Consider the following 24,195-nt stretch of genomic DNA (forward strand, 5'->3'; position numbering starts at 1 on the left):
TAGGAGTACTTCAGGTTGTGTGACCTTGGACAACTTACTTACATCTGCTTTTCGGCTGCCTGCTATGGAAAACTTCCCAAACACGCCAGAGATAAGAATGACCTCGTGACCTTGTTAAAAGAAGCAGATTCCTGGATGCCACCCCAGACCTCCTGAAGTCAGAGGATGAGCCCAGGAATCGGCTTATGAAAAAGCACCCCAGGTGATTCTTACAGTTGGACAAGTTTGAAAAACAAATTAGAGTAAGAATTTGCTTCCAGAATCAAGAGTCTGAAAATATCTTAACAGTTTCCTTTCTCACCTGTGATAGCAGGATCTTTGGGGTTACTTTGAATATCAGATAACAAGATGCTTTGAGAACTTCAAGGTACCATTTCACAGTTTTTAACCATTATTTTAACTTGTTAGGGGAGAAAAAAGAAATCAGGAAAAGGTGATGTGCTGGCGTGTGTGGGCAAATATGAAAATGCAGGGAAAATTGAGTTTTAATTTCAAATGGATGTGTCCTTTCTTTTCACTCAAAAACTTCACAAGTTGCCCTCAGTTTAATCTGGAGACTTGTGGGAAGAAACAAGGGTTTTTTAATGTCAGTCCTCTGTCCTATACCTCCCGCTTCCTTATTCCCTGCCACCCTCCTGAAGCCCAGCTTTCCAGCCTGCACACCCACATGAAGCCTTCTAAGTCTAAGTCAAGGTCTAGGCCTGTTTTTTTTTTTTTTTTTTTTTTTGTTTGTTTGTTTTTTGAGATGGGGTTCTCACTATGTTGCACAGACTGATTTCCAACTCCTGGACTTAAGATATCTTCCTGCCTCAGCCTCCCAAGTAGCTGATGACCACAGGGGTACCACACCCCTACCCCCTTCTATTTCACTTCTGAAGATACAGAATGTCATCTCACAATCAAGTTGCTGAAAAAAGGTGGGGGGATGGGGTGGGGAGACATGCTGCTTTGAAACCAGAAGCACACTGTGAGGCTGATTAAAAGGAAGAAACACCCACAGAAAAGCACTTGCCTCCCTGTCTCAGACTCTGCACCTGTTGGTAGATCTTAAATAAAACCAGCGTGGAAAACCATCACCCAGAAACATTTGGATAGGCCGTTATCAAGCAGACACTCGGGTCATGGAGCCTGCCCAAGGCCCCAGGAAGAACATTTTGCAACCTTGTTTCAAAGAAGCACTTCAAGGACAGTGGAGGTCATTGTAAATCTGTGGACCCTGCTACAGGATGCAGAGCTGCTGCAGGTACTGCTCTTAGGATATTTGCAGACCTGGCTCGGATTTGTCCATCTTCTCAAGGCTACCACCTCTGGGGGACCACCATGGGGGGGCGGCCCCCAGGATTCCGTTCTCCACCCCACTCCCTGCCCTGTTTGTGAGATATCTCCTCTCGGTCAGGAATTCGTATAGAGAATGACTGCAAAAGTATTTAAATGGGGTAGAACTGCACTTGAAGAATTGCCACAGAGGGGACACAGGGGGCTGTGGGACAATTTCACTTTGCAAGAGATTTTTGACAGTGTGCCCAGAAGGAAATTTTACACATCTGATAGTCTTCCTTCTGATTTTCTGACAGTAGCAACGTCCCAAGCTGGAAAGTGAGAGTAACTTTTACAAATGAAAACCAGTGGAAACAACTTTATTGCCACTAAGATAAATGAAGGAAAGCACATCTCTTTGTAGAATCTAAAGAAGTTAACAGAGTTCACAGACAAAACCTTTGTTTTCTTTTAAAATCATATTGAAATAGGTTACTTTGAGGAACATCAGTCAGTGGGAAAGCCTCCAAAGGGCAGTTTGGGAAGGATTAGACATCCCCCTGCTCTAACAGTAGTGGCTCCTGTAGCTGGGTGTGGGGTTCTTAGAGAGGGCTGTGGTGTGGGGGTATGCAGAGTCAGGGGCTCTCTGGAACAGAGAGGAAGCAGCTGCCTGCAGCTTATCTCCTCTTCTGGCTTCCCTTAGCACCACTTGAGTATCACTGAAGGGTACTGGGTAGGTGTGAAGCAGAGATAAGAGGGCCTGGGGGTCTCAAGGGCAGGAAGCGCCTCCCAGTAGTTGGGAGGAATAGGTGAGCCCAGTTTTGATCATGGTTTAGGAATATAAAGTCACAGAGGCTACCAACCCTTGAGGCCATGATCCTTTGATATACGCTCAGAGTGTCTTTTGGTTGTCAGGTACAGAGGGAAATGCTGTCACAGGGAGAGCGGGCTGTATGGGCTGGGTGTATAGGTCAGTGGTAGAGCTCTTGCCTAGCAGGCATGAAGTCCTGGGTTTGATCCCCAGCATTACAAAAACCAAAACTAAATCATATTCATAGCCCCTCTGTTTTCATCTTAAAAAATGCCTAAATAGGGAGGGCCCTGTGGTATCTGTTGTTTTTTTTTTGACAGCAAAATGTCCTTGTAAAAAGACATAATATCCTTCTTTCTTCTGTTTTAAAAAGAAAGCAGTTTAAGCCTGTAATCCCAGTGGCTCGGGAGGTTGAGGCAGGAGGATCACGAGTTCAAAGCCAGCCTCAGCAAAAGCAAGGCGCTAAGCAACTCAGTTAGACCCTGTCTCTAAATAAAATACAAAATAGGGATGGGGGTGTGGCTCAGTGGTCGAGTGCCCCCGAGTTCAATCCCTGGTACAAAAAACAAACAAACAACAAACAAACAAAACAGTTTAATGCCAGGCTGGGATAGAAAATGTGATGTGATAAATGTGCTATTATGGTGTGGACATTCACTGTAGGGAGTAAAGGTAAAAGAACAAGCCCAAAATAGACCCAGCAGGTTTGGTGGTTCATAGTAGGGCCAATAGTTACTTATCAGAAACGACTATCACCATGAGAGGCACTGGCCCTGAAATACCAACCTAGAATTTATAACCACTGACTGAAGTGGTTTTCCAAATAATCTTCGGGAAACACCTGAAATGGAGGGGGAGCATGCACGCGTGGCATGGATCAAGAGCCAAGCCCGAGGGCTGGGGGAGCAGTTCTGCGGTAGGCAGCTTGTTTGACATGTGAGAGACCCTGTGTTCGATCCCACGCACCTCCCAGACGAAACAAAACAAAACTAAACAATACCCCGACCCCAAGAATCAAGTTTGAAGGTAAATTTTTCAGCAATGCGATTTGTGAACATGGAAAACAGGGCACTTAGAAGTCCTTTTCATCTTCTTTTTCTCAACCTGAGGCTAAATGATTTTGGGATCAGCTTCCCACGTGCCTGATTCATCTGGTCACCTTAACTCTCTAGAACACGATGAAAATCCTGAAGTCAACAGAAAAGGCCAACAGAGCCGCCCAAGGACACACACCACCTAGGATTTCCTGTGGCATCTTCACTGAGCTGTCATTCCATAGGGCCTACCACGTGGCATCCTCCTCCCTCCCCAGTTGGCGATAAAGGGTTAATTTTTTATTTTTTACTAACTACACAAAGCACATTTTCAAAAGACTATTGGCAAATTTCAAATATTGGGAAACTCTTTCTTTAGAATCTCAGATGTCCCCAAGAAACTAAGAAAAGTAATGTGTGGCTCTGTTACTTAAAGGCGTCAAGTCCCTTCAAGCTTCTAAATATCAGCCTTTCGACACAGTTTACAAGGATTACAAAACCTGGGATGCAGGACTCAAACCAAATTTATACAGCCACTCAGTTGCCCAATCTTTACAAAAGCAAAACTAGATAAAAGTGGTTCTTTATGACAATAAAGAGTAAAGAACAAATTGCTTTCATGTTCCCTGTCAAGTCAACAGTACTTGGGAGAAGCCCTGGAATCTGACTCCTCAATTTCACTGGAATGGGATAACCAAAGAAATGCCACAACAGACCATCGCTCTAAACGTTGGAGGGCTTAAAATGTTAAGGAAGACACGTAGCTGGTTGTGGTGGCGCACACCTATAATCCCAGAGTCTCAGGAAGCTGAAGCTAGAAGATCACAAGTTTGAGGCCAGTCTCAGTGACTTAGCGAGTCTGTGTTTCAAAATAAAAAACTAAGATCCGGGGATGCAGATTAGTAGTACAGCATCCCTGGGTTCAATCTCCAATACCTCAAAAGAATTTTTTAAAAATTAGAAAATTTAAAAGACTCATGTTCTAAATAATAGTATCAAAAGAAAAACTCATTTAGTGTTTGGTACAGTTCAGAACTAGACTATCTCTTCATCCTCATACCAGTTTTTAGTCTTAATAAAAAAAATTTTTTTTTAAGTTCTTGGGCTTCCCATATGTTAGGTAAATACTCTATTATGGAGCTACATCCCCAGTCCCTCACAGGTCTTCAAATCTATTTTCCAGATGGGGAAACTGAGCCTCCCCTGGCCTGAGGTCCCAGACTGCCAGGCAGCAGTGCAGAATGGAGCTGTCTGCTACTGTTTACTCAGAGGGCAGTTATTTGCAGATGCCCCAGCTTCTTACAGGACCTGCATCACATCCGTGAAGCCCGGACGCAGGCTGCTAGTAGCATTTCCTAACACTGACACTCCCTACTCCCAGCAACCCCATCAGCAGAACCTGAGAAATACCTGCTGAGAGGCTGCAACTCAGCCAGCCACTTCCCTAAGATATTGAATTCCTTGCTCATTACAGTGTTTTAATCGAGAAACTGGCATTCCTTTTAAAGGGATTTCATGCTTCATTTTTCCTGTTCTGTCTCCAGAGGCCAGCAGGGGTAAGTGCAAACAATCTCTCCTGCGGAGCCCCACCCGGCTCAGACATTCTTCTCCCCTCAGCCCACCCTTCCCAGCCCATCCCAGGGCAAGAGAACTGACATCCACAGCTGCACTAATCTCTCCCAGTTGCTGTGAGCAGCAGCGATGGGCCTGGCGGGGCAGCTTCCCCTCGCCGTGTCCCAGGAACCCGCCCAGGCTGTCCTCTGGGACCAAGCCAGCTTGGCGTGAAGCATGGGGCAGAGCTTGAGGGCTTTTACCACGGGCAGTGTGGAGTGAGCACGGAAGCCTGGTGAGCCTGCTGGTCATCCTGCCCCTTGGGTGCAGCGGACAGCAGGGCCACCTGACCCAGGAGCTGCCAACTGCCGGACTAGCTATTCTCTCGTCACAGGCTCTCCTTCCATCCCAGACGCCAGCAGAGTTTTAAATGTGTGTCCACTGGTTGAGCCTTGGACCCCTGGACTCTTAAATTTAAGACGCTGACAGATTTGGTTTTACCTTTAGCCTATGTTTAAGATGACATTTGACATGTGTGGGACCAATGCTACATGAAGAATGGGTTTCTCAGCAGGTGGGGGACATGCAGGGAGGACATGATCATTTCTCCCCACAGTCGAGAATGCAGAAGTTTCTGCCATATCCTTCCCGGTGGCCCCACCGCCAAGACACATGGCAAGGAGTGGCCCTCCTGGCTATCGCAGTTCTCACCTCCCCACCTCACCCCCACAGGGCTGTGGGTACCTGCCAGAACCCCCTTGGGCTTCCAATGGATTCCCAACCATAACATCACCTCAGAGGCAACCAAGATTAATAAAGTGGACCAGCCAGGCAAGATGGCACAGAATGTGATCCTAGGAACTTGGGAGGTTGAGGCTGAAGGACCATAAGCTCAAGGTCAGCTCAGGTAACTTAGTGAGAACCTGTCTCAAAATAAAACATAAAAGGGCTGGGGTTGGGGGGTGTTGGGGCTGCGGCTGAGTGGTAGAATGCCTGCCTTGCATGTGTGAAGCACTGGGTTCAATCCTCAGCACCACATAAAAATAAAGATATTGTGTCCATCTATAACTTAAAAAAAAAGGGGGGGGCTGAGAGGTGTAACTCAGTGGTAGAGCACCCCTGGGTTCAATCCCTAGTGCCACCAAAATAAATGAATAAATAAATAAATAAAAAGTAACGTTGACCAGACTGAGGAGGGCCTTGACCTGGAGAGAAATTAGTGAATATCATAACACCTGATACGCTCAAAGGAGAAACTTGAAACTTTATACCAACCTATCCCTCTGCTTGGCTGAGAGGCAAACGTGCCTTCTTGGTCCTGAATTCATCTCCTTGTTTCTGACTAGCCCATGGCCTCTGTCTTGAACAGTACCATTTTCCTCAAGTCTGGTAGATGCCTGGCACTAGCTTGAGGATTCAGTCATCTGTTGGGTACATTTTAACTGAAATAATGTTAAAATTACTTATTACCTGATCTCTTTTAATCAAGAAGCCACATGAGGTTATATAATAACCTGGGCCAAGCTTCACCTTTGGCAGCAGCTTCCTCAACATGGGAACTATCCAGCTCATCCAGCTGTTGCCCCTCCTGGCCCACCCCAGGACAAGAGTCTTTCACACATGAGGCCGGGGCTTGCTGCCCTCCCTACTTATCTTACCTGCTCTGCAGGCTGCTGAGCACTTGACATGTGGCTGGTTTGTCCTGAGAGGGGCTGTGACAGCACCACATGCACCGATTTCAAAGACTTGGCATATGACAGGAGACAGCAAAATGTCTTAATGAGAATTCTTACAATGACTTTATGTTGACATTCTGTTTTGACTATATGGGTATAGTCAACTAAAGCATTATTAATTTCACCTGTTGCTTTTTTGTTTTCCCCCTTGGTGCTGGGGGCTGAACCCAGGACCTCACACATGCTAAGCACATGCTCTACCACTGAGCCATACTCCCAGCCCTCGCTTTACTAGAAAATTTCAAAGGACACATGGGGCTCACATTCCACTTCTGCTGCATGGTGCTGGATGTTTCCTCCAGCTGACTTCATTCCCAGCAGCGGATGGCCTGCTGCTCCGCTCTATTCTAACCACCAAGCCAGGTATTCAATGTCCAGCAATATCCCCACACCAGCGACGGCCCCTTTGTATCCATCTACTCTTCGAACACCCACTCCCTCACCTCGGATTCCAAATGCACCCAGGAAGCTCTACACCACCTCTTCCCCTGCCTTCCCTGCCTCATCTGGGAAGCTGTATAGAAAGGGTCACCAGCAATACCTGACCCTGAGAGCTGGAATCTACCATGGGCTTTGTATCTCCCTTTTGTTCAATGCTAACACTTCGTTTTGTTCAATGCTAACACTTTGTTAATACGAAACACTGCAGAAGGGAGGAAAATGAACTCAGTGTTTACATGAGTTTGGATTTCCAACACTTTATTAAGGAACAACGGGCACCTTGCCAGATTAGTGGGAGGGGAGGGGGGTAGGGGCTGGAGAGAGAGAAACCAACAGCTGTTTTGAGTTACAGACTTTCTGTCTAAACTGGTAGCATCCCACTGTGGCTGTTGCCTTTGGGGTTTGAAAATGAAGTTGGTGTCTATTTTAGTTCTGGGTTAAAAAGCAGTCTTTCCCACCAGCTACCGTCACAGTTCACAGCCTGGCTAGTCCTCACTGGCCCATGCCTGCCCCCAAGGCCTCCTCTGATAGCAGGCTATTATGTGGAACAGCAGAGCAGAGAGGAGAAAGGGAAATTAACAATGTTCTGTAATCAACTCCTTTTTGGTTTCCAGATGCCAGCCCCACCCCATCTAGCAACAGTTACCAGATAGTGCCATCAGGCAGGAGCTAGCCTGCTCACCCTGCACAAAGGACGTCAGGTCACCTCTTCTTACCAGCAACCCTAAGGCCAGTCATTGTGGGGCCAGGGGTACAGGCCTGCCAAGACTCTACCAGGCAAAGACACTCCTTTAGCTAACCACGAATCAAACAAAGGGCATTATCACTCAACAGGTGAGGTTAACTGGATCCGCAGGGCTGGAGACTCAACCTCATAGCCCGTCTATGCCACCCGCCTTGGAGCCATAGTGGGTGATCATCCATCAAATTGTGACTGCACATGGACTACATGACCAGTGTCCAGTGCGATTCCCACTTCCACCCACTCTGAGGATGCCTGCCTCTCCCTGAGAAGGTCCTGGTCTGCAGGCCACTCCACAAGATCCACACCCTCATCCACAACAGCACTTCAGCAGAGGATAGCTCATCTTTCTCTCTCACTGCTATGCACTTTGTCCAAGCCCTGGGCTGTCCAGAAATCTCTTCAGAGCCAGATTATTTTTTCCTATAAGATAGAATTATCTAGAAGGGGCAAATGGACAGTTCCTATGATGCTCTCTAATCACAAAATAAAATAGAAAGTGAAATAAAACATATAAAGGAGCACAGAGATGAGCTGTGGCTTCATGGCGCTGCGTAACAAAAATGCTGAACGGGAGTTGGGGTCTCAAGTGCTATTCCTGCTCTGCCCACAACTCTCCTTACGAGGCTTGTCTGCCAACTTCATATCCTTCATCTAGAGAAGGATTTTAATATTCTCCACCTACCACCAGCCCACATCCTAGGGATGCTATGGACATTAATGAAACCATAAAGTCAAGTTCCTCAATCTCAGAATGAGGGGGCTTACAAAAGGAAGAACCAGATGTGTTCTCAACGCTTAAGAGAGTTTTTAGAATTACAGACCTAAAGGGAATAAAGGGATGACCTGGTTCCCCAGCCTTCCTTCAACCTGAAGGATGAGGAAACTGAACTTACACATGAGCAGAGACAGGCCTGACAACCAGCCCATGGCTGCTTCAACACATTGGCCAATTTTCTAAGACTGGGGAGTTCCATAAAGATATTTTATAGTATTTCAATTGCTCTCCATAAATTCTTTCCTCCTCATCCACTGGAATATATGTCAAACTAATGCAACTAAGGATAACGATATTCAACATGGCTTTTAGTTACCCCCGCACAGAGGTCTTCAGCTGGCTCGGACCTTTTCAATCCTAGGTCACAACTTAACACACGTTTGTGGGAAGGAAATCTGGTCCATGTGTTAGGCAAACAGATGCCCAAATTCCTGTACTCTCAAGGTGTCTTTCTCACGTTGTAACTACATAGGGGTCTGCCCTCTGCTCTTGGAAGAACACCCTCAGCTGTGTGTGACTTCCGGGATGGGCTACCTTCAAGCCTCCCAACTACAGAAGAGGCTCCCACACAGCTCTCTGTTCTTTTCAATGCTTAAGATCAATGATAGTAATAGTTTAAGGAAAAATCCCTACACCTATCTGCTTACAAAATAACGGGACTTTTTGCCTGATGAAGAGTCATCAGAGACGGTAGCAAAAGACAGACAAGTTTCCCCTAAATTCCGATGGAAAATTATATCAATGTCCATGTTTTCTGCCTCACAAAGTTGAGAATCAGAAACCCTGCAGCTAAGCAAGATCTAAAACTAAAGCTGAATGAGAACAATTGCCTGCCGCTGTTTCATTGGAACAAGAAGGCTTTACTTCTTTGCACTCAGTAGAAGTCTTTCTTACCCTACAATGCTTTCTCAGGGTATTTTTGCTATGGGTTGAACTTTTCTGAACACCTAGTATGTGCCAGCATTGTGCCAGGGGCATGTATCACATGGGTTATCCCTGCCCTGACCACATATCCATAAATGACTAATAATCTTGTGGGTTGCAACACCTTTTTTTGAAGAAAATATGTCTGTTGTCCAAAAGCTCCTGTGACAGGAGACTCCCCAGTGGCTGGAGGGCTCAATGGTGATTACTCAAGGGGCCTTGCTAGGAGCAAAAGAGGCAGAGTGAACACACCCTGTGACTATAGCCACCTTCTCCCTGAAGATCCTCAGCCCAACCTCTTCCCTGCACCTTGTGTGTTTCTTAACTACCTTATTAATGTGATCCTACTCAAGTTCAATCACTGAGCGCAGTTTAAAGTAATGAGAAATAAGAATGTAATATGCTAAGAGTAGGAATGAAAAACAGCCTCCCAGACCACAGGTCTAGTTCACCTTTCCTCCTACCTTAGTGGGTTATCTGAATGGGTCTCCATGTGGGTCTCCAGTCCATACTTGCAAACAAATTCCTTGAAGCATATTGGGCAGTGAAAGACTTCATCGGCCTTCTTCTCCAAGTCACCTGACTGCCCATCTTCTACCATCTTAGGGAAAAGCAGAAAGTGAAGTCATAAAGGTGTTCTCTCATGGGGGCTGCTTCAGAAAAGAGGCCATCACCAACCCAGGGACTTCTAAAAGGGATGTGGACCTCACTCCATTATTAAGAATGTGACTCCACTGATTCCTACATTCACACAAGACATACCCACCACTTACCCGCCTGTGCCCTCACTCATTCCCCAGTCGTCTTATCTACTCAACAAGTACTCATGGAGCACCTAGTATCTGCCAAGCACTAGGAATGAGTGAGGACAAGAGTCCCTAATATGATAAAACTTCATTTTAGCTATAAAAAACAACATAAAAAGTGTGAAAATAATTCTGGGAGCTCTCTGTTTCATCCCTAGGCTAGTTGAGGGGGTCCAAAGAGGAAACACACACAGGTACTCTTTTCTTAGACACTTTAGAAAATACTGTGGGAAAACATAGGTCGAAAAGCCTAGGATGGATGTCTGCCAAGTCCCTAGACTGTGAAAATAAAGACGAGAGGTAGATCTGCAAAAGCCCCCCGTGAGGAGACCCATGTGTGCCGGGGCCCAGAGGACCTTTTTAGCTGGTGCTGGGTCTTCTCTCTCCGACTCGGCATCATGACTCAGCTTCCTCTTGGAGGACAGCCGCCTACGCTTCAGAGGGGATGGAGGGGCTGCAGCTGTAGCACTGTTGGGGTCCTTCTCGTGAATCTTCATATGTCTGAAAGGGAGATACACACCGAAGGTGTGACGTGATGGCAACAAATATCTAGTTCACTTATTTCTTCTAAATTTTAGATTTTGCCTTGGTCTTGGATTTTATCTTTTTTTGTGTGGTGCTGAGGATGGAACCCAGGACTTTACTTGTGGGAGGCAGGTGTTCTGCTACTGAGTTATAGCCCTACTCCCCGAATTTTCATTAGTTAAGCATGTGGAATACAATTTGTACAGTGGCTTCTATCTTTCCAAAGCTTTATAATCTCTTTGACCCTTCAAGCTCCTGTAAGTGCTATCCAGAAGCAGTGCTGTGTCTCACTGCTTGGTGGACGACATTCATGAACTTGACGGGCATTAGTGAGATAGAAACAACTAGCTGGTGACTGGTTTTATGTACTCAGGCAAAAAATACTATTTTAGGACACATAATTCTGCAGAATAAAAAATTCCCAGGTTCCTAAACTTCCACTAGTTCACAAACTAAGCCATAATTCCATATTGACCCACAGAAGCCATCCTAGTTGTATTGTCTTTCTTTTGCCTTTGGAAGCATTTTGGGGTACAAATTTGAACTGTGCTGACAAAGCACATGTCCAGAGTGCTTAAGACCTGAAATCTTTTCCATGTTGTTCAAGGTCTTATGTGGATTTATAGATGATGAGAATAGGTGAACAGTGCAGTAAATTACATGTTGCAACTCTTGTATCTAGATACACATATAATATGAAAGTGAGGTTTTACATATATATATATATATATATATATATATATATATATATATATATATATATATATAAAATATGTGTTTGTTCCATTAAAAGGGGTCTTATGGATGAGGATCTGATTTAAATGACCTTATTTACTTATTTATTGTGGTGCTAGGGATTGAACCCAGGGCCTTGTGCAAGGCAAGGCAAGCACTCTATCAACTGAGCTATATCCCCAGCCCTTATTATTGACCCAGCCCTTAATAAATGACCTTATTTTATCAGGTTCTAAAACAAATATCCTAAGAAGAAGGTCCCAAGATACAGAGGAAAAGAAAGAAGGGCATTATAAACAAATAGTCTCAATTCCTTTTTTTTTTTTTTTTCAAAATAAAAAGGGTTTCAGTTTGCTAATGACAATCATACTCATCATCTGAATGGGGTTAAACTGTGCCAGATGTAGGAATGTAGCTGCAGCTTTTTACAAATAGCTATTTTATAAGATGATTTTACTTGAGAATTTCCTTCCACTCCCTCCCCTGTGCTGGGGATTGGATCCAGGGCCTCATGCACACTAGGCAAATGCTCTACTACTGAGCTATACTTCCAGTCCTTATAAAAGTTAAGAACTTCTTAAGAAGAATGTGAAAAGACAGCAAAGCTCTCATGCACTCCCCTGTCACACTTCTGAAAACCATCTCAGCTCACCTTTTTGCTGTGCCTTCTTTAGAGGAGTGAGTCTGTGGGGTGAAAAGGCCAAGCAGCTTGTGAATCACGGCTGCTGGTGCCAATGATCAAGATGGCCAATCGGATGCAGCATTTCTCCCACACAGGTTCTGCCCTACAGCAGCAGAAATCCCCTTTTCTAAAGTTTGTGGATATAGATGCTGCAGTTTGCTTTAGACTTCTCTCACTCTGCTCCTTAGACACACTCTAGAATTAACCCCCTGCCTAGACTCTGCCCTGACAAAACAGCACCAGTCCTACAGCTATCTGCCAGCTGGAACTGCTAAAGATGGATCCTGACCTTGAGGACAGGGGACTCAGGAAAGGAAGCCAAACCTGTTTTCTTAGGGGGAATCCATGTGGTGAAGTAAAAAAATCTAGTGGGAGAAAATGGATGAGAATCACAATCACGCTTATAGCCATAAAATTCCTTACCCAAATTATTAGGGAAGGATTCTTTTATATTTAGTTCTCAGTCACCTAAAGACTTGAAGAAGTTAACAGACACAAATAGCTCTGTTAAGTACAAAAGTGATTGTGATTTGACAAGAACATCCCTTAACAGCAAAGTTTGAAGGAAAAAAAAAAAAAAAAACCAAAGTGGCTTCTTTCAGCATTTATTATATGGTCCATCCCAATTTTATATATTTAAGAAAAAAGCATCTAAGAATTGAGGAAGTATGATAACACTGAAGGATATAAATTATTATTCAAATTTGCCATTTCAATAACTTATGCAAAATCAATTTAATTTAATTAACAAAAACAATACCCTTTTTACCAATAGAGTGAGAATATTAGAAATTAGAGAATGACGACTATACACAGTTCACTGGCACACTTCAGGCTCCATATTCTCAATTACATGATACATATACACACAGAAATATAAAAGGATGCTTTATTATTTTGTCCTTGGGATTTATGAGAGAAGCTAGTTTCACAGGGAGAAGAAGGGCTAAACCCAGCACTCAGTGAGGGTTTAGCAGAACCTTCACACACACTGTTATTTCCATTTTGCAGACACAGTGGTGATGTATAGAGGGATCTGTAATTTTCGGTTAGAATCAAGTTTTCAACAATTGGGGCCTTTCTCCTACTCCAGATGGCCTCCAAAGGCCACATCGGTCAGTTAACTTGGTTCTGGATCACTGGCTGGAATCTCAGGGCCATAACCCAGGCACTTCCTCTGTGGGTGATGGTGGCCCAAGGTGAAATAGTTGGCATTAAATGACAAAATTCTATCAGGAGACAGAGCAGGTGAAGAGCCCACAGGACTGCAGAAAACTTGGTCCTAGTCTAAAACCCTGGGGTGGCCCTTGAACAGCATGATGGCTGCGGTGAAAGAAAGAAGGCAGGACAGGCAGTCCTACTAGCCCCATGAAACTGAAGAACACAACCATCTACTCTAGCTCTCTGAGTCCTGCTGGAGCCTCAGGTTCAAAACACAAGCACAGCCCCAGTCTAGGATGAAATATCTGGTTGCTGGCCACAACATGGTGGGTGATTCCCTGGTTGGTTCCTCCAGAGACATGATGACCAATAGAAGAATTTAGTCAATGGCCTGAGAGGTCCACAGAGGTCCAACTGACTGGACGTGATCTGCAGTTACAGATTCCCTCCACCCCAACCCTGCTCCGATTCCTTAGCCTCCAACAACATGGACAGCAACTTGAGCTGTTCATTTCCTCCCTAAGGTTTTCAGGAAGCAGGGCGAGAGTCATCATGATGAGCCAGTAATGAGCCTTCCCCTTAGGGTAACCAGACAGAGAAAAGGGGTGGAAGGAAAGAGCAAACACTATTTCCTGTGGTTAGAAGGCTGGGGTCTGGGCTGGGGCTGTAGCTCAGTGGTTGGGAACTTGTCTTGCATGTGTGAGGCACTGGTTCAATCCTCGGCACCACATTAAAAAATAAATAAATAAAACAAAATTATTGTGTCCATCTGCAACAACAACAACAACAAAAAGAAAAAAAGAGGTGGTGGCTGGGGTCTGTTTTCCTCTTAGGTCTTATTTCCAGGGTTAATCTGCCCGATTCTCATTATCTGAGACTCAATGAAGACAAGCCCTGAGCAGGAAAGGAGCTAAGATAGGACCCAGTCATGCATTCGGCACAGAAAGTCCCTCTGCACAGCATACGAGAGCACCACCTAGTTGTGTTTGAATGCTTCCAACAACAAGGACGGCTCCATTTTCACCAGTTGTTCTCACTGTAAAAGACAGTCTTCCACATATGGAGTCAGATAGGAATTCCACCCTTTAAGTATCTATCAGTTGTCAGGGGCAACACTCTATACTCTTCCGATAGCACATGAGGACCACTGCATTTCTCCAAAGTTCTCTTCTCAAAATTAAACAATTCCAGGCCCCCAAGTGCCACCTGCAAATCTGTTGGAATATACTGCTCATTAACCTCAGGATACCCTCCAGTCTGCAGACATCCTTCATCCACATCTGGATCACACTGGATCCTGCATAGACATGGTCTGAGAGCTCAGAGCCCAAAGACAATGACCTCCAGAGATGACATAACACACGTTGGGATGGTTCTGCTGAGTGTGTTGTTGTTTGGCACTGGAAATTGAACCCAGGGGCACTTTACCACTGAGCCATATCACTGGTTCTTTTCAAATTTTGAGACAGGGTCTCCCTAAGTTGCTGAAGTTCTCACTAAAATTACTGTGGCTGGCCTTGAATTTGTGACCATTCTGCCTCAGCTTCCCAAGCCACTGGGATTACAAGCATATACTACCAGACCCAGTTGCTGCGTATGTTTGAAAGCGATATTACATCCCCAGTTCCTATGAACCAAGTTTTGTCAACTAGAATGCCCATGATTCCTTCATTCAAACTGTTATCAAAACCATGTCTTTTCATTTTCCCTTTTAGCAAATGTGATGGAGTCTTCAGATATGCAATGTTAATGAGAGTGAGAACTGTTAACTAACCACCTTTCTGCAAAGTGGCTAAGCAATAAGGACCAGACTTTTAAATGTATATGTCCTTTGTCCCAGTAACTCCACTTAACGAAATTTGTCTTAAGGACTATTAACTGGGCAAGTCATTTTATAATGATAATTCACAGATGGATACCCTATGCAAACACTGACAACTACAGGGTGACCCACCAGCAGGTCGTGGGATTTGAGACTGTTCACAGTGCTCTTCTTGCTGCCTATTGTTCATTCCCTACCCAGCAGCCAGCGTGCTCCTAAAAGAGGTCACGGCATACCACTTCCTGCTTCAACTTTTCCGACAGGACTGTTTTCAGAATTAAATCTTGCCTCCACTTATTTCCTGGGCCTCACTGGTGAGCATCCTAGCCTCTTTATCCCAAGGCCCTTTCAGGTTTTACTTCCTTCAAAAACACACAGCAGAAAGGGAAGAGATTGTGTATTTCCTTTTTTGACCCCTTGCCCCCAGTCAAGTTAGTTCTATTATCTTGAACCTAGTTTGTCTCTTGTTCTCTGCACTAGCCTGTGGAGGCACACAGTAGGTGGTGGACAAATATCCACCAAATGGCTAGAAGAAGAAACAAAGGAATATATTGAATTACAGAATAATAAATGAAGAAAAGGAGAACAAAGCATATGCAGAAACTGTTCCACTGGAAGCACCACTATGTCATATATCCTTAGGTTCCTTATAATTTACGTCACTGGAATTTAATGCGAACAAACCTGATATCTGTGGAGTAACTAGTAATATTCAAGTACCCCATAAGCTATTTTTGTCTCTTAACAGAATTTGTGCTCATTCATTCAAAACAGTTATCTATACATACAGTAGAGAGAGGTCAATGTAAAATCAAAGTACACTTTTGCATAAAATTCTAGAATTTTCATTCAGAGGCAGGTTATTTCAGCAATAGGAACCAGGCATGTTGGCGCATGCCTGTAATTCCAGCACCTTAGGAGGCTGAGGCAGGAGGAGGATCTTAAGTTTGAGCCCAGGTTCAGCAACTTAGTAAGACCCTGCCATGAAATAATAAATAAATGAACCTAAACAAACAAATAAATAAAGCAAGCTGGGAATGTGGCTCAGTGGTAGCACTCCCTTGGATTCAATCCCTAGTACTTTAATAAAACAAAACCAAACCTGACAAACTTAACAAAACCAGTAAGAATCCTGCCACACTGTGTCTAAGGAAGGAATTTTATCAGCACTTTGGGAGTCAAGAGACCTGCCATCCATAACACCTAGACAGGCTTTTACATGATGAACAAAAATATCTTGGATGTTTTTAAAATCACGGAATAAAAATCTGAGTACCTTTTTAATACTGATAGTGCAAATTTTGAATTCAGGGGTGGATATTGATTTTCAACTTAACATTTTTCTTCCTGTAAGTGTAATCATGTCTTCTAAAATTTGAGATAAAATTAATTTATTTATAGCTACTGGAGACTGAGCCCAGGGTTTTGTGCACAGAAGGCAAGCACTCTACATCCCCATAGTAAGGTGGGATGTCCATTGGCATACTGAAGAGAAAGATCAAAGTTAAACCAAACAGATCCTGCATGCGAGAGTTGAATGCCAGTCAAGTAACTCCAGGGAGAAACACCAATCCCTTAAATACACTCCTTACCTCCCTGAACATCCTCCTTTCCAGTTTCAAATATAGAGACTTCCTGCTGACTTTCCTAAGGCATGGGAATCCTGAGACCTGGGATGGGAATCAACTCTTAGCCATGTAAGCACTGGCTTGATCTGAGTAGCAAGCAGGAATTTGGAGGGAAGATGTTATATTGATAGCATAAAGAGAATGTGTGATGGCAATGAAGCCACAGGGTTCACTTCCCATGTCTTTGAGCTGTGATGCATTTTGGATGTTAGATTCTGATTCTGCCACCTAGTAACCACGGTGACTCGTTACTTAGGCTACCTCAGTTTCAATTTGCACATCTGTGAAGTGGGGGATGATACTGCCATTCTCTTAGAGCACTGCTTTCCAACCATGGGCCTCTGACCAGCAGCATCAGCATCATCTCTGGCTTGTTACAAATGCAAAGCCTGCAGACTAGAGGCCTAGAGCAGGGCCTGGCAATACGGGTTTCCATTTCTTGCTTGCTCAAGTGTAAGAACCATGAGATCCAAGGGAAATTCTTACGCCCTTGATACTAACTGCAGGATTCATGCATCAAACCTCTCTCAGACTCATCTTCCAATATACCAGTAGTCTCTAAATTTACCAGGCATAAACACTTAACAAAGCAAGTGGGGAAATTCAACTTTCCTAAAATTCAGTTAGTGGAAAAGTCCTTCAGGGAAACCCTCAGCAAGTTTAAATGTATCCCAAACTAAGGATTGCCTAGTTGAAGAGGCATTCTTTGAGCCTTCCCATGTCTAATTTACATGTGAAGGTTAAAGCTCAGGAGAGATCTAGACACTTCCAGTACCTGCAAACTTTCCACTCTTAATTTCCTCATAGGCTTATTAATGGAGAAGTTGAATGATTTGATCCTCTGAGTGAATGGCACAAGGAAGGTCACTCCATGAGTACACACAACTCTACACAGAGGGCACTCTGCACTGCTGAGTTGCCAAACAGAAGGCAACCAGTTCAAACAGGTTCTAGCAGCCTGGTTATAGATACATACTCATGTATACTGATGATAGCTTTTCTTGTCCAACAATGCCTTGTGATAAATCAAGAGGGAATGAGTGAGATGAAGAAGCATCACAGCTCTACAATACACATTTCTGGCCAAAGAAAAGTACATCTTCAGAAAGATTTGTGTTTATGTTTTCATAGCAAATACCTAGGAGAGGAGTTTAGGGTAGAGAGGTGTGAGTGATACTCGTTATGTCAATCAATTCTGTGCAAACAATGGGGCACAAAGTCAGAGTGGAGGAGGGTTATGGGGAGAGGGATGGCAAGGCATCAACAGCGAATCCCAGTGGGCCCCACCTGTCAGTGCAAAGGCACCTTCTAGTCATTCAGGTGTTGTTCACGTCCAGTCATGCATGTCCAGGAGGCAGGTCACATCGGCTGTGCCAGGGTGTGGAAGAAGGTTTGTCGATGCGTAAGCATAAGCAACTGTGCTGACCTAACAGCCAACCCTCTCAGAAAAGTCTAGAAGTCATCCGGGCATGAGGTACAAATCTGCTGTCTGCGGGCTTGCCGTGGGAACACCTTAGCTCACCTGCTCCCAAGGATGCTTGGGTGAAATACCCTTAACACTGTACCTACCCCACCACAGGCCAGTGGTGTTATGGACGGCAGAGGCTGTGACCAAGGGGAGCCCTACACCTAGCCTTGACACTGGAATTTCTTCCTGTTGTTTCCACTCAGGGAGACGTCTGTACAGGCCACATCCTCCACGGCACAGACTTCCTCCTTGAGACAACACACCCAGGAGTAGAGGGCTTCTCTTACCTAAGACTGGCACTCTGATGGCACCAGTGTAAGGACAGACTTCAAACAAAGAGACCTTAGTTCAAAGCAGGTGCGCACCAGCGTTCAGCCTCAAGTCCTTGTTAACAAACACTGCTGGGTGCTCGGTAGCTCCTCTGCTTTCCAGCCCAGGGCTCCTTTCTAACCCTGGGTTCTGAGGTCCTAGTCTTTCTGGTTGGACCACTATTTCTATCTCCTGTCTCAGGTTCCTTGCAGTGTTTGGAGAGGGCAGCTCCTTTTACTTATTTATTCCCCCCTTCTCCCCGCCACTTTGCTCGGCAGTTCCTTTTCCATCTTGGTCCTGGGTAAGATCCCTATGTATTCTTTGTACAAACACTACCTCATTGATGGACTGGGCTGGACTTTCAATACCTGAAGAGTATTCTTCCTCAATGTCCCAGCCATCCTTTTAGGGGAAGAAGGGTACCTTTGGCTCCTAAATTCCTTTCTCTATTGACCTGGAAGCTGTTGACTGAGGGACAGTGACCTCTAGCTATTGATTGTCTACACAGGAAAGAGACACACTCCCTTCTAACTCTCTCCTTCCCTCCTGACTTTCACATTGAGTAGGAGGGGCTTGGCGGGCAGCCCAGGTACATCGGTATCAACCTTTAAATAACCTTTACTCTAGACACTAGTCCTAACTGCCAGACCTTTGATTCAGTTCACCCTAAACCATCTCGTACTTCTTTCTCTTTGCCCATGCTTGCTTAGTGACAATAATTCCTCAGCTGTTACACCCTGCATACACGATTTGCTATCTCTACACCTTCACCACAGATTCGGCTGGGCAAGGTGGTGCTGCATCTGTAATCCCAGCAACTTGAGAGGCTAAGGAGGAGGATTCCAACTTCCAGGCCAACCTCAACAACTTACTGAGGCCTTGTCTCAAAAGAAAAACACAGAAGGAGCTAGGGATGCAGCTCAGTGGCAAAACATCCCTGGGTTCAATCCACAGACGAAAACAACAACAAACAGATTCTTGAAAAGCAAATCAAAGACTTCAGAGGTAGGAATGAGAACTCTTTTTTCATGGTGATAAAGCTGAACCTTCCTGGCTTATGCTTTCCCTATGTAAATCCAGAGAAACAGTCCACAAATAATGCCACCATATCTCACCTGATAGTGCCTAAACATTCCCAGGGCAACCATCATGATACAACAAACTCCTCTTTTCTAAGTTAAACCCCCTTGATTTCTTCAACCTCCCCATAAATCCTAGAGTCCAAATCTCACATCCACAGCCAGTCCTGTACCAGAAGTGACTCCCACCTTAGGTGATGGGGTCCCAAATGAAGTCACCACTCCCAAAGTGGCCACACTGACCCACAGCCATTATCTTTGAGGGAAGTCATCACCAGTCTCACTATGGAGAATGTCTTCCTATGGCAACCACTAAAAAAAACAGTGTATGACCAACCTACATCTAAGCTTCATGGTGGAATGGAAATGCTGAAGTCACTGAGGCCATTTCTCACATCAATCTTGCAGGGTTTTACTTTAAGCTTCTTCAAGATGGCTGAACCCTGACATTCACGTCTGTCTCCCTTTTGCAGAGAAAGAAGAGAGGAAGGTCTTCCTAGTAAGACAGGGCTAAGTTGCTGTCAGTCCTTAGTCCCAACAGAAAAGTGGAAGTCCCAGATGTGGGTGCAGGAAGGGGCATCAGCACTGGGGCATCTGTTATACTGGGCTAGCAGGGGTTAGTGAGAGACACCTGAGAAGGAAAGGGGACCCCACCTCAGGAGACAACGGACAACTTATGAATCGAAAGAAAAATATCACTTGCCAAAACCAACAAGGCAACGGAGCCCCTTCTCAGAGAATGCAGAGTTTACAGTCACCTTTCTTCTCAAGTGCTACTGGATGCAGGATGCACATGATCTCTGCTTTCAAGAGATGACAGAATCCAACAATGTGTTCCATGGGAGGAGCAGCACACTGTTCTACCAACAGCAGCCCAGGGAGGGAGGAGACCAGGAGGAATAGCTGAGTGTCACGGCTAGGCCCCCAGTATCACAGACCTCAGTTTTCCTGCCTACAAAATTGGAATAACAATCCTCCTGAGTGAGCTGGGTTATATAAGCATGAAAAATAATAACAAAGTGCTGACACCACATACCAACGAGCCCATTATGCAACAGAATAAGGAAACACAACATCTCTCTCCACTGAAGGAATAACCCCTCCATGAAGGATCTTATAGCCCTAAAAGAAGTGGAGAAAGGCTAACAGGTGCGCACACACACACACCAAAGAAGACTGGGAACCCGTGTCACAAATACTCAGGCTAAGGTCTCCTGCTTCTTGTTCACCGTTCCTTTTTTAGGAGGAATGGATTTTTGGGCGGGGGGTGTAGATGTTGCTGCTAATCGCCTCCTTTAACAAATCAGAAAAACGTCTGACAGCGAGTGGGCACGTCTGGATGTTTGCTAGCACCATCTTGTTCAGCCCAAACAGGTTGAACAGGTTGGATATTTAAACAAAGGCGGAAAAATGCAAGGTCTAAAGCCCAACGAGGTGCTGCCCTGGAAATGAGGCTCCTCCTCCTTGATTTTGCTAGTTTCACATTATAAAACTAAGCTGGATACACATTCAGGATCTGTTCAAAGTTCTCAGGACATCAGGTCAATAACGCCGTAGGAGAGGAGATGGGGTGTGTCGGTGGCTCTCCATTTCTTCTCCTGCCCCCAAATCCATTCCTGCCTGCTGTGACCTAATTTTCAGCTCTCGTAACTGCCGGGCTGATCAAGTGTGGGCAGGCACGATGCTCCAGATTCTGATGCCATCCGCCAGTTCTACCTGGGAAGGCAGAGCTTTTGAAATATTCAACAAGATACGTCAAAAACACTATACTGACTAGTTTTGCATTTGCTTCATTTTCAAAAAGAAATGAAGAGACCAACACTACCTCTGCCAGAATAGACACAAGCCTAAGTTAACAACAGTAACATCTAGTCAGTCCAATGATGAAAAATGAATTATGAACCAGACTGTGGTGACAGGACAAAAAGGCCTGACTGCTGTTTAACACATCCAGGTGCGTGGACTGTTTTATAAGAGAGCTCTTTTTTTTGCAATGACCGAACTCCAACTCATCTTTCAGAAAGAAAGAAGAAATAAGCAATAGGCACAAGTACGTTTTTAACTGTTCTTTGAGAAATATAAAATTAGCCATGCTGATTGTTAAGGGGTATTACAGAAGGAAAAATCCAAACATGAAAAATAAATGTTCTGAAGAATGTCAAGTCTAGCAAACCCAAAATAGGCTACACGAGAGACTGTCAATTAATATCAACTTTCAGCTTTGGTGTTTTCTTATGTTTTTTAGCTTACCTGAATAATGAAATTATGTGACAAGTCACTCTTGCCTGTGCCTACCCTTTTCTTTAGAAAATACTGGTGGCTTTCTACTCTGCAGATTTCTAAAGTGCAAAGTAAAAATTCTAAAAATGGACCCCAGAAAATAGTGCAAATGCAAATCCACACCAAAACCCAGAAACATCACATTAAAACGGGAGGAGGTATTCAAATAATACCTGCAGAATTCATAAATGGAAATTTAGACATGTGGCACACAGCTACTCTACAAGTACTGTTATCAGACTCAATTCTGTGGCCTGTTACTACCATTGTTAAAGGGCACAGAAGGGGCTGCTGAGTTAAGTGTCTTAATGGAGAACAGAAATATGGGAACAATTTGTTGAACACCTAATGTGAGCTGGAAATTTAGCATTTAATTCTCTTAATAGATCGTGAGTACAACTATCTGCATTAAAGATGAAGAAATTGATGCTGTAAATGGGTAATAATGAGTGTAATGCATTCCTCTACTGTCGTGCATGTAAAAAATTAATTAATTAATCAATTAATTTAAAAAGGATGAAGAAATTGAGACTTTTTTCACCATTCCATGGAGAATCCTTCATCAGCTATGGCCAAAAAGGAATAAAAATGACCAGAGACCTCAAAAGCATCACAGAAAATGTCATCTTTATTTACATTACTACTGAGGTGAAAATAAAAGCACGTGGGTCTCAAGTCCGGCCAATGAGATATTAAGAAAGGCTAAAAATGTTTATTTTAAATTAATAATCAAACAATAAACATATTTAGAAAAAACTTCATGATGCTCTTAGGGGGAACTGGTAACATGGACATTTTTCTGTGATTAACAGATTTGTAAATGCTCATTCTCTGGGAAAATGATAGGTCATTTAATGATGTGGACTCTCAGGAAAGTGAAAAGCATACTAAGTGTAATGACTGTAGAATGGGGTATTATACTTAAATTCTATGTACACACACACACACACACACACACACACACACACACACACACAGTTTGAAGACAGCCTGGGCAATAATGTGAGACCTTGTATCAAAATAGAGAGCAGGTGGGGAGAAACATTTCAAAGGAAATAAAGTGTCCACACAGTCCTGGGCAGGGGGACTCACAGATTTTTATCCTACAACTAAGTTCTTGCCACATGAACTGCTCCGAGACCTTTTTTCCTGCAGGGGAACATGGTGGCAGGGTGAACAGGCAACCAGGTGATTAAGAGACTCATTTTGAGATGGGACTGGATGAACCTTAAAGTGGTCACCTCCACCCTTGAGAAGCAGCAAGTACCAAAATTATTACAGAATGTCCTCAGAATCCAGTAAGACCATGCTGGATAGTCACAGGGCTCTTCCTCTTGTTGAGCACTCAGGGTAAAGAAGTGACTGTCCCCTGCTCTTGGAGATACTGTGCTACCTCTGCCCCTTCTCTTGTTTAACACTGGCCACCTGTTCCAGACACCCAAGTTCAATTGTGCATGCCAAGGAATAGCTTAGCCTAAGCATCTAAGAGTAGCATGCTAAATTCAGAGCCCCTGGGTCTCATTTGTCATGGAGTAGGTCACATTTCTGTGCAGCGAAGATTTTCTTCAAGCATAGTAAGAACACATAAGCCTCTGTTTCTGAAGTCTATCTGTCATCCAGCAGCATCTCAGGGCCTATGTCTCCTATATTTAGCAACAGTAAAACTGTGCCCATCGCATTAAGAAACAAAGACTGTGACAAAGCAAGTAGATGATGTTCCAGGGATATTTCTTCCTTGTTTTCACCTTTCTAATGATGGCTGAAATGAGAACACATCCCTGTTCTTTAAAGAATAAATGGACAAGATGGTCATGAAAGCTTGCCCGATGCCGGGGTCTTCAGCAAGTCCTTAAGCCTAACACAAAACCACATCTCTCTTTATAGCTTCAAAGTCTGTGGTCTGCAAAATGAGGAACAATGGGGAAATTAATTTTCTATTTTTTCCAAGGCAATTATGGTCTGCCAATTTTTTATTTTTAAATACCGATTTTAAAGACAGAATTTATTCCAAGTGAGGTCTGTTTCCATCTCTCTTTCAAGTATCACTTCTTCATAGCTCTGCAGCCCAGCACTTTCTGGAACAAATTTTGCAAGTTGCAAAGCTCGATGCCCTTTTTCCTACACTGAGCTCCCCCGGAGGGCGTGCTCTGGCTCAGTTTCCCAAGTTTGTTTTGGAAGACAAGCACCACTCAATCCAAATATTCAACGTGGGAGCAGCTGATAAAAAGTTCTGGGAAGTTAGAAGCTGGATCCACAGTGATGTTTCCATGAAACATGTTTTGTACTTGATGGCAACCTATTACACTGCTCAGGAACGAAGCTGTGGTTAAAAAGATTTGGAATAAAGGATTTTCAAACCTCAAAAACATAAGAATCCTCAGACAGGGAAGTGGCAACTTAAAAAACTGTACCAGATATGGCAACAT

The 24,195-nt window shown here is 44.2% G+C and overlaps 1 protein-coding gene across 6 annotated transcripts in view; it reads right to left on the bottom strand.

Annotated features, from left to right (window-relative positions):
- RREB1 (ras responsive element binding protein 1) overlaps positions 1-24,195 on the bottom strand; it is a 130,672-nt gene that overhangs the window by 24,613 nt on the left and 81,864 nt on the right. For all 6 annotated transcript variants that reach the window (XM_081294671.1, XM_081294673.1, XM_081294672.1 and 3 more), the window contains 2 exons: positions 10,437-10,581; positions 9,739-9,875 (listed from right to left, as the gene is read on the bottom strand). In XM_081294671.1, the coding sequence (XP_081150797.1) occupies positions 9,739-9,875; positions 10,437-10,581 (282 nt within the window). The remainder of the gene's footprint in view (positions 1-9,738; positions 9,876-10,436; positions 10,582-24,195) is intronic.

The sequence above is a fragment of the Spermophilus citellus genome, assembly GCF_964194105.1.
Source record: "Spermophilus citellus genome assembly, chromosome: 5".
In the NCBI taxonomy this organism is placed as follows: Eukaryota; Metazoa; Chordata; class Mammalia; order Rodentia; family Sciuridae; genus Spermophilus; species Spermophilus citellus.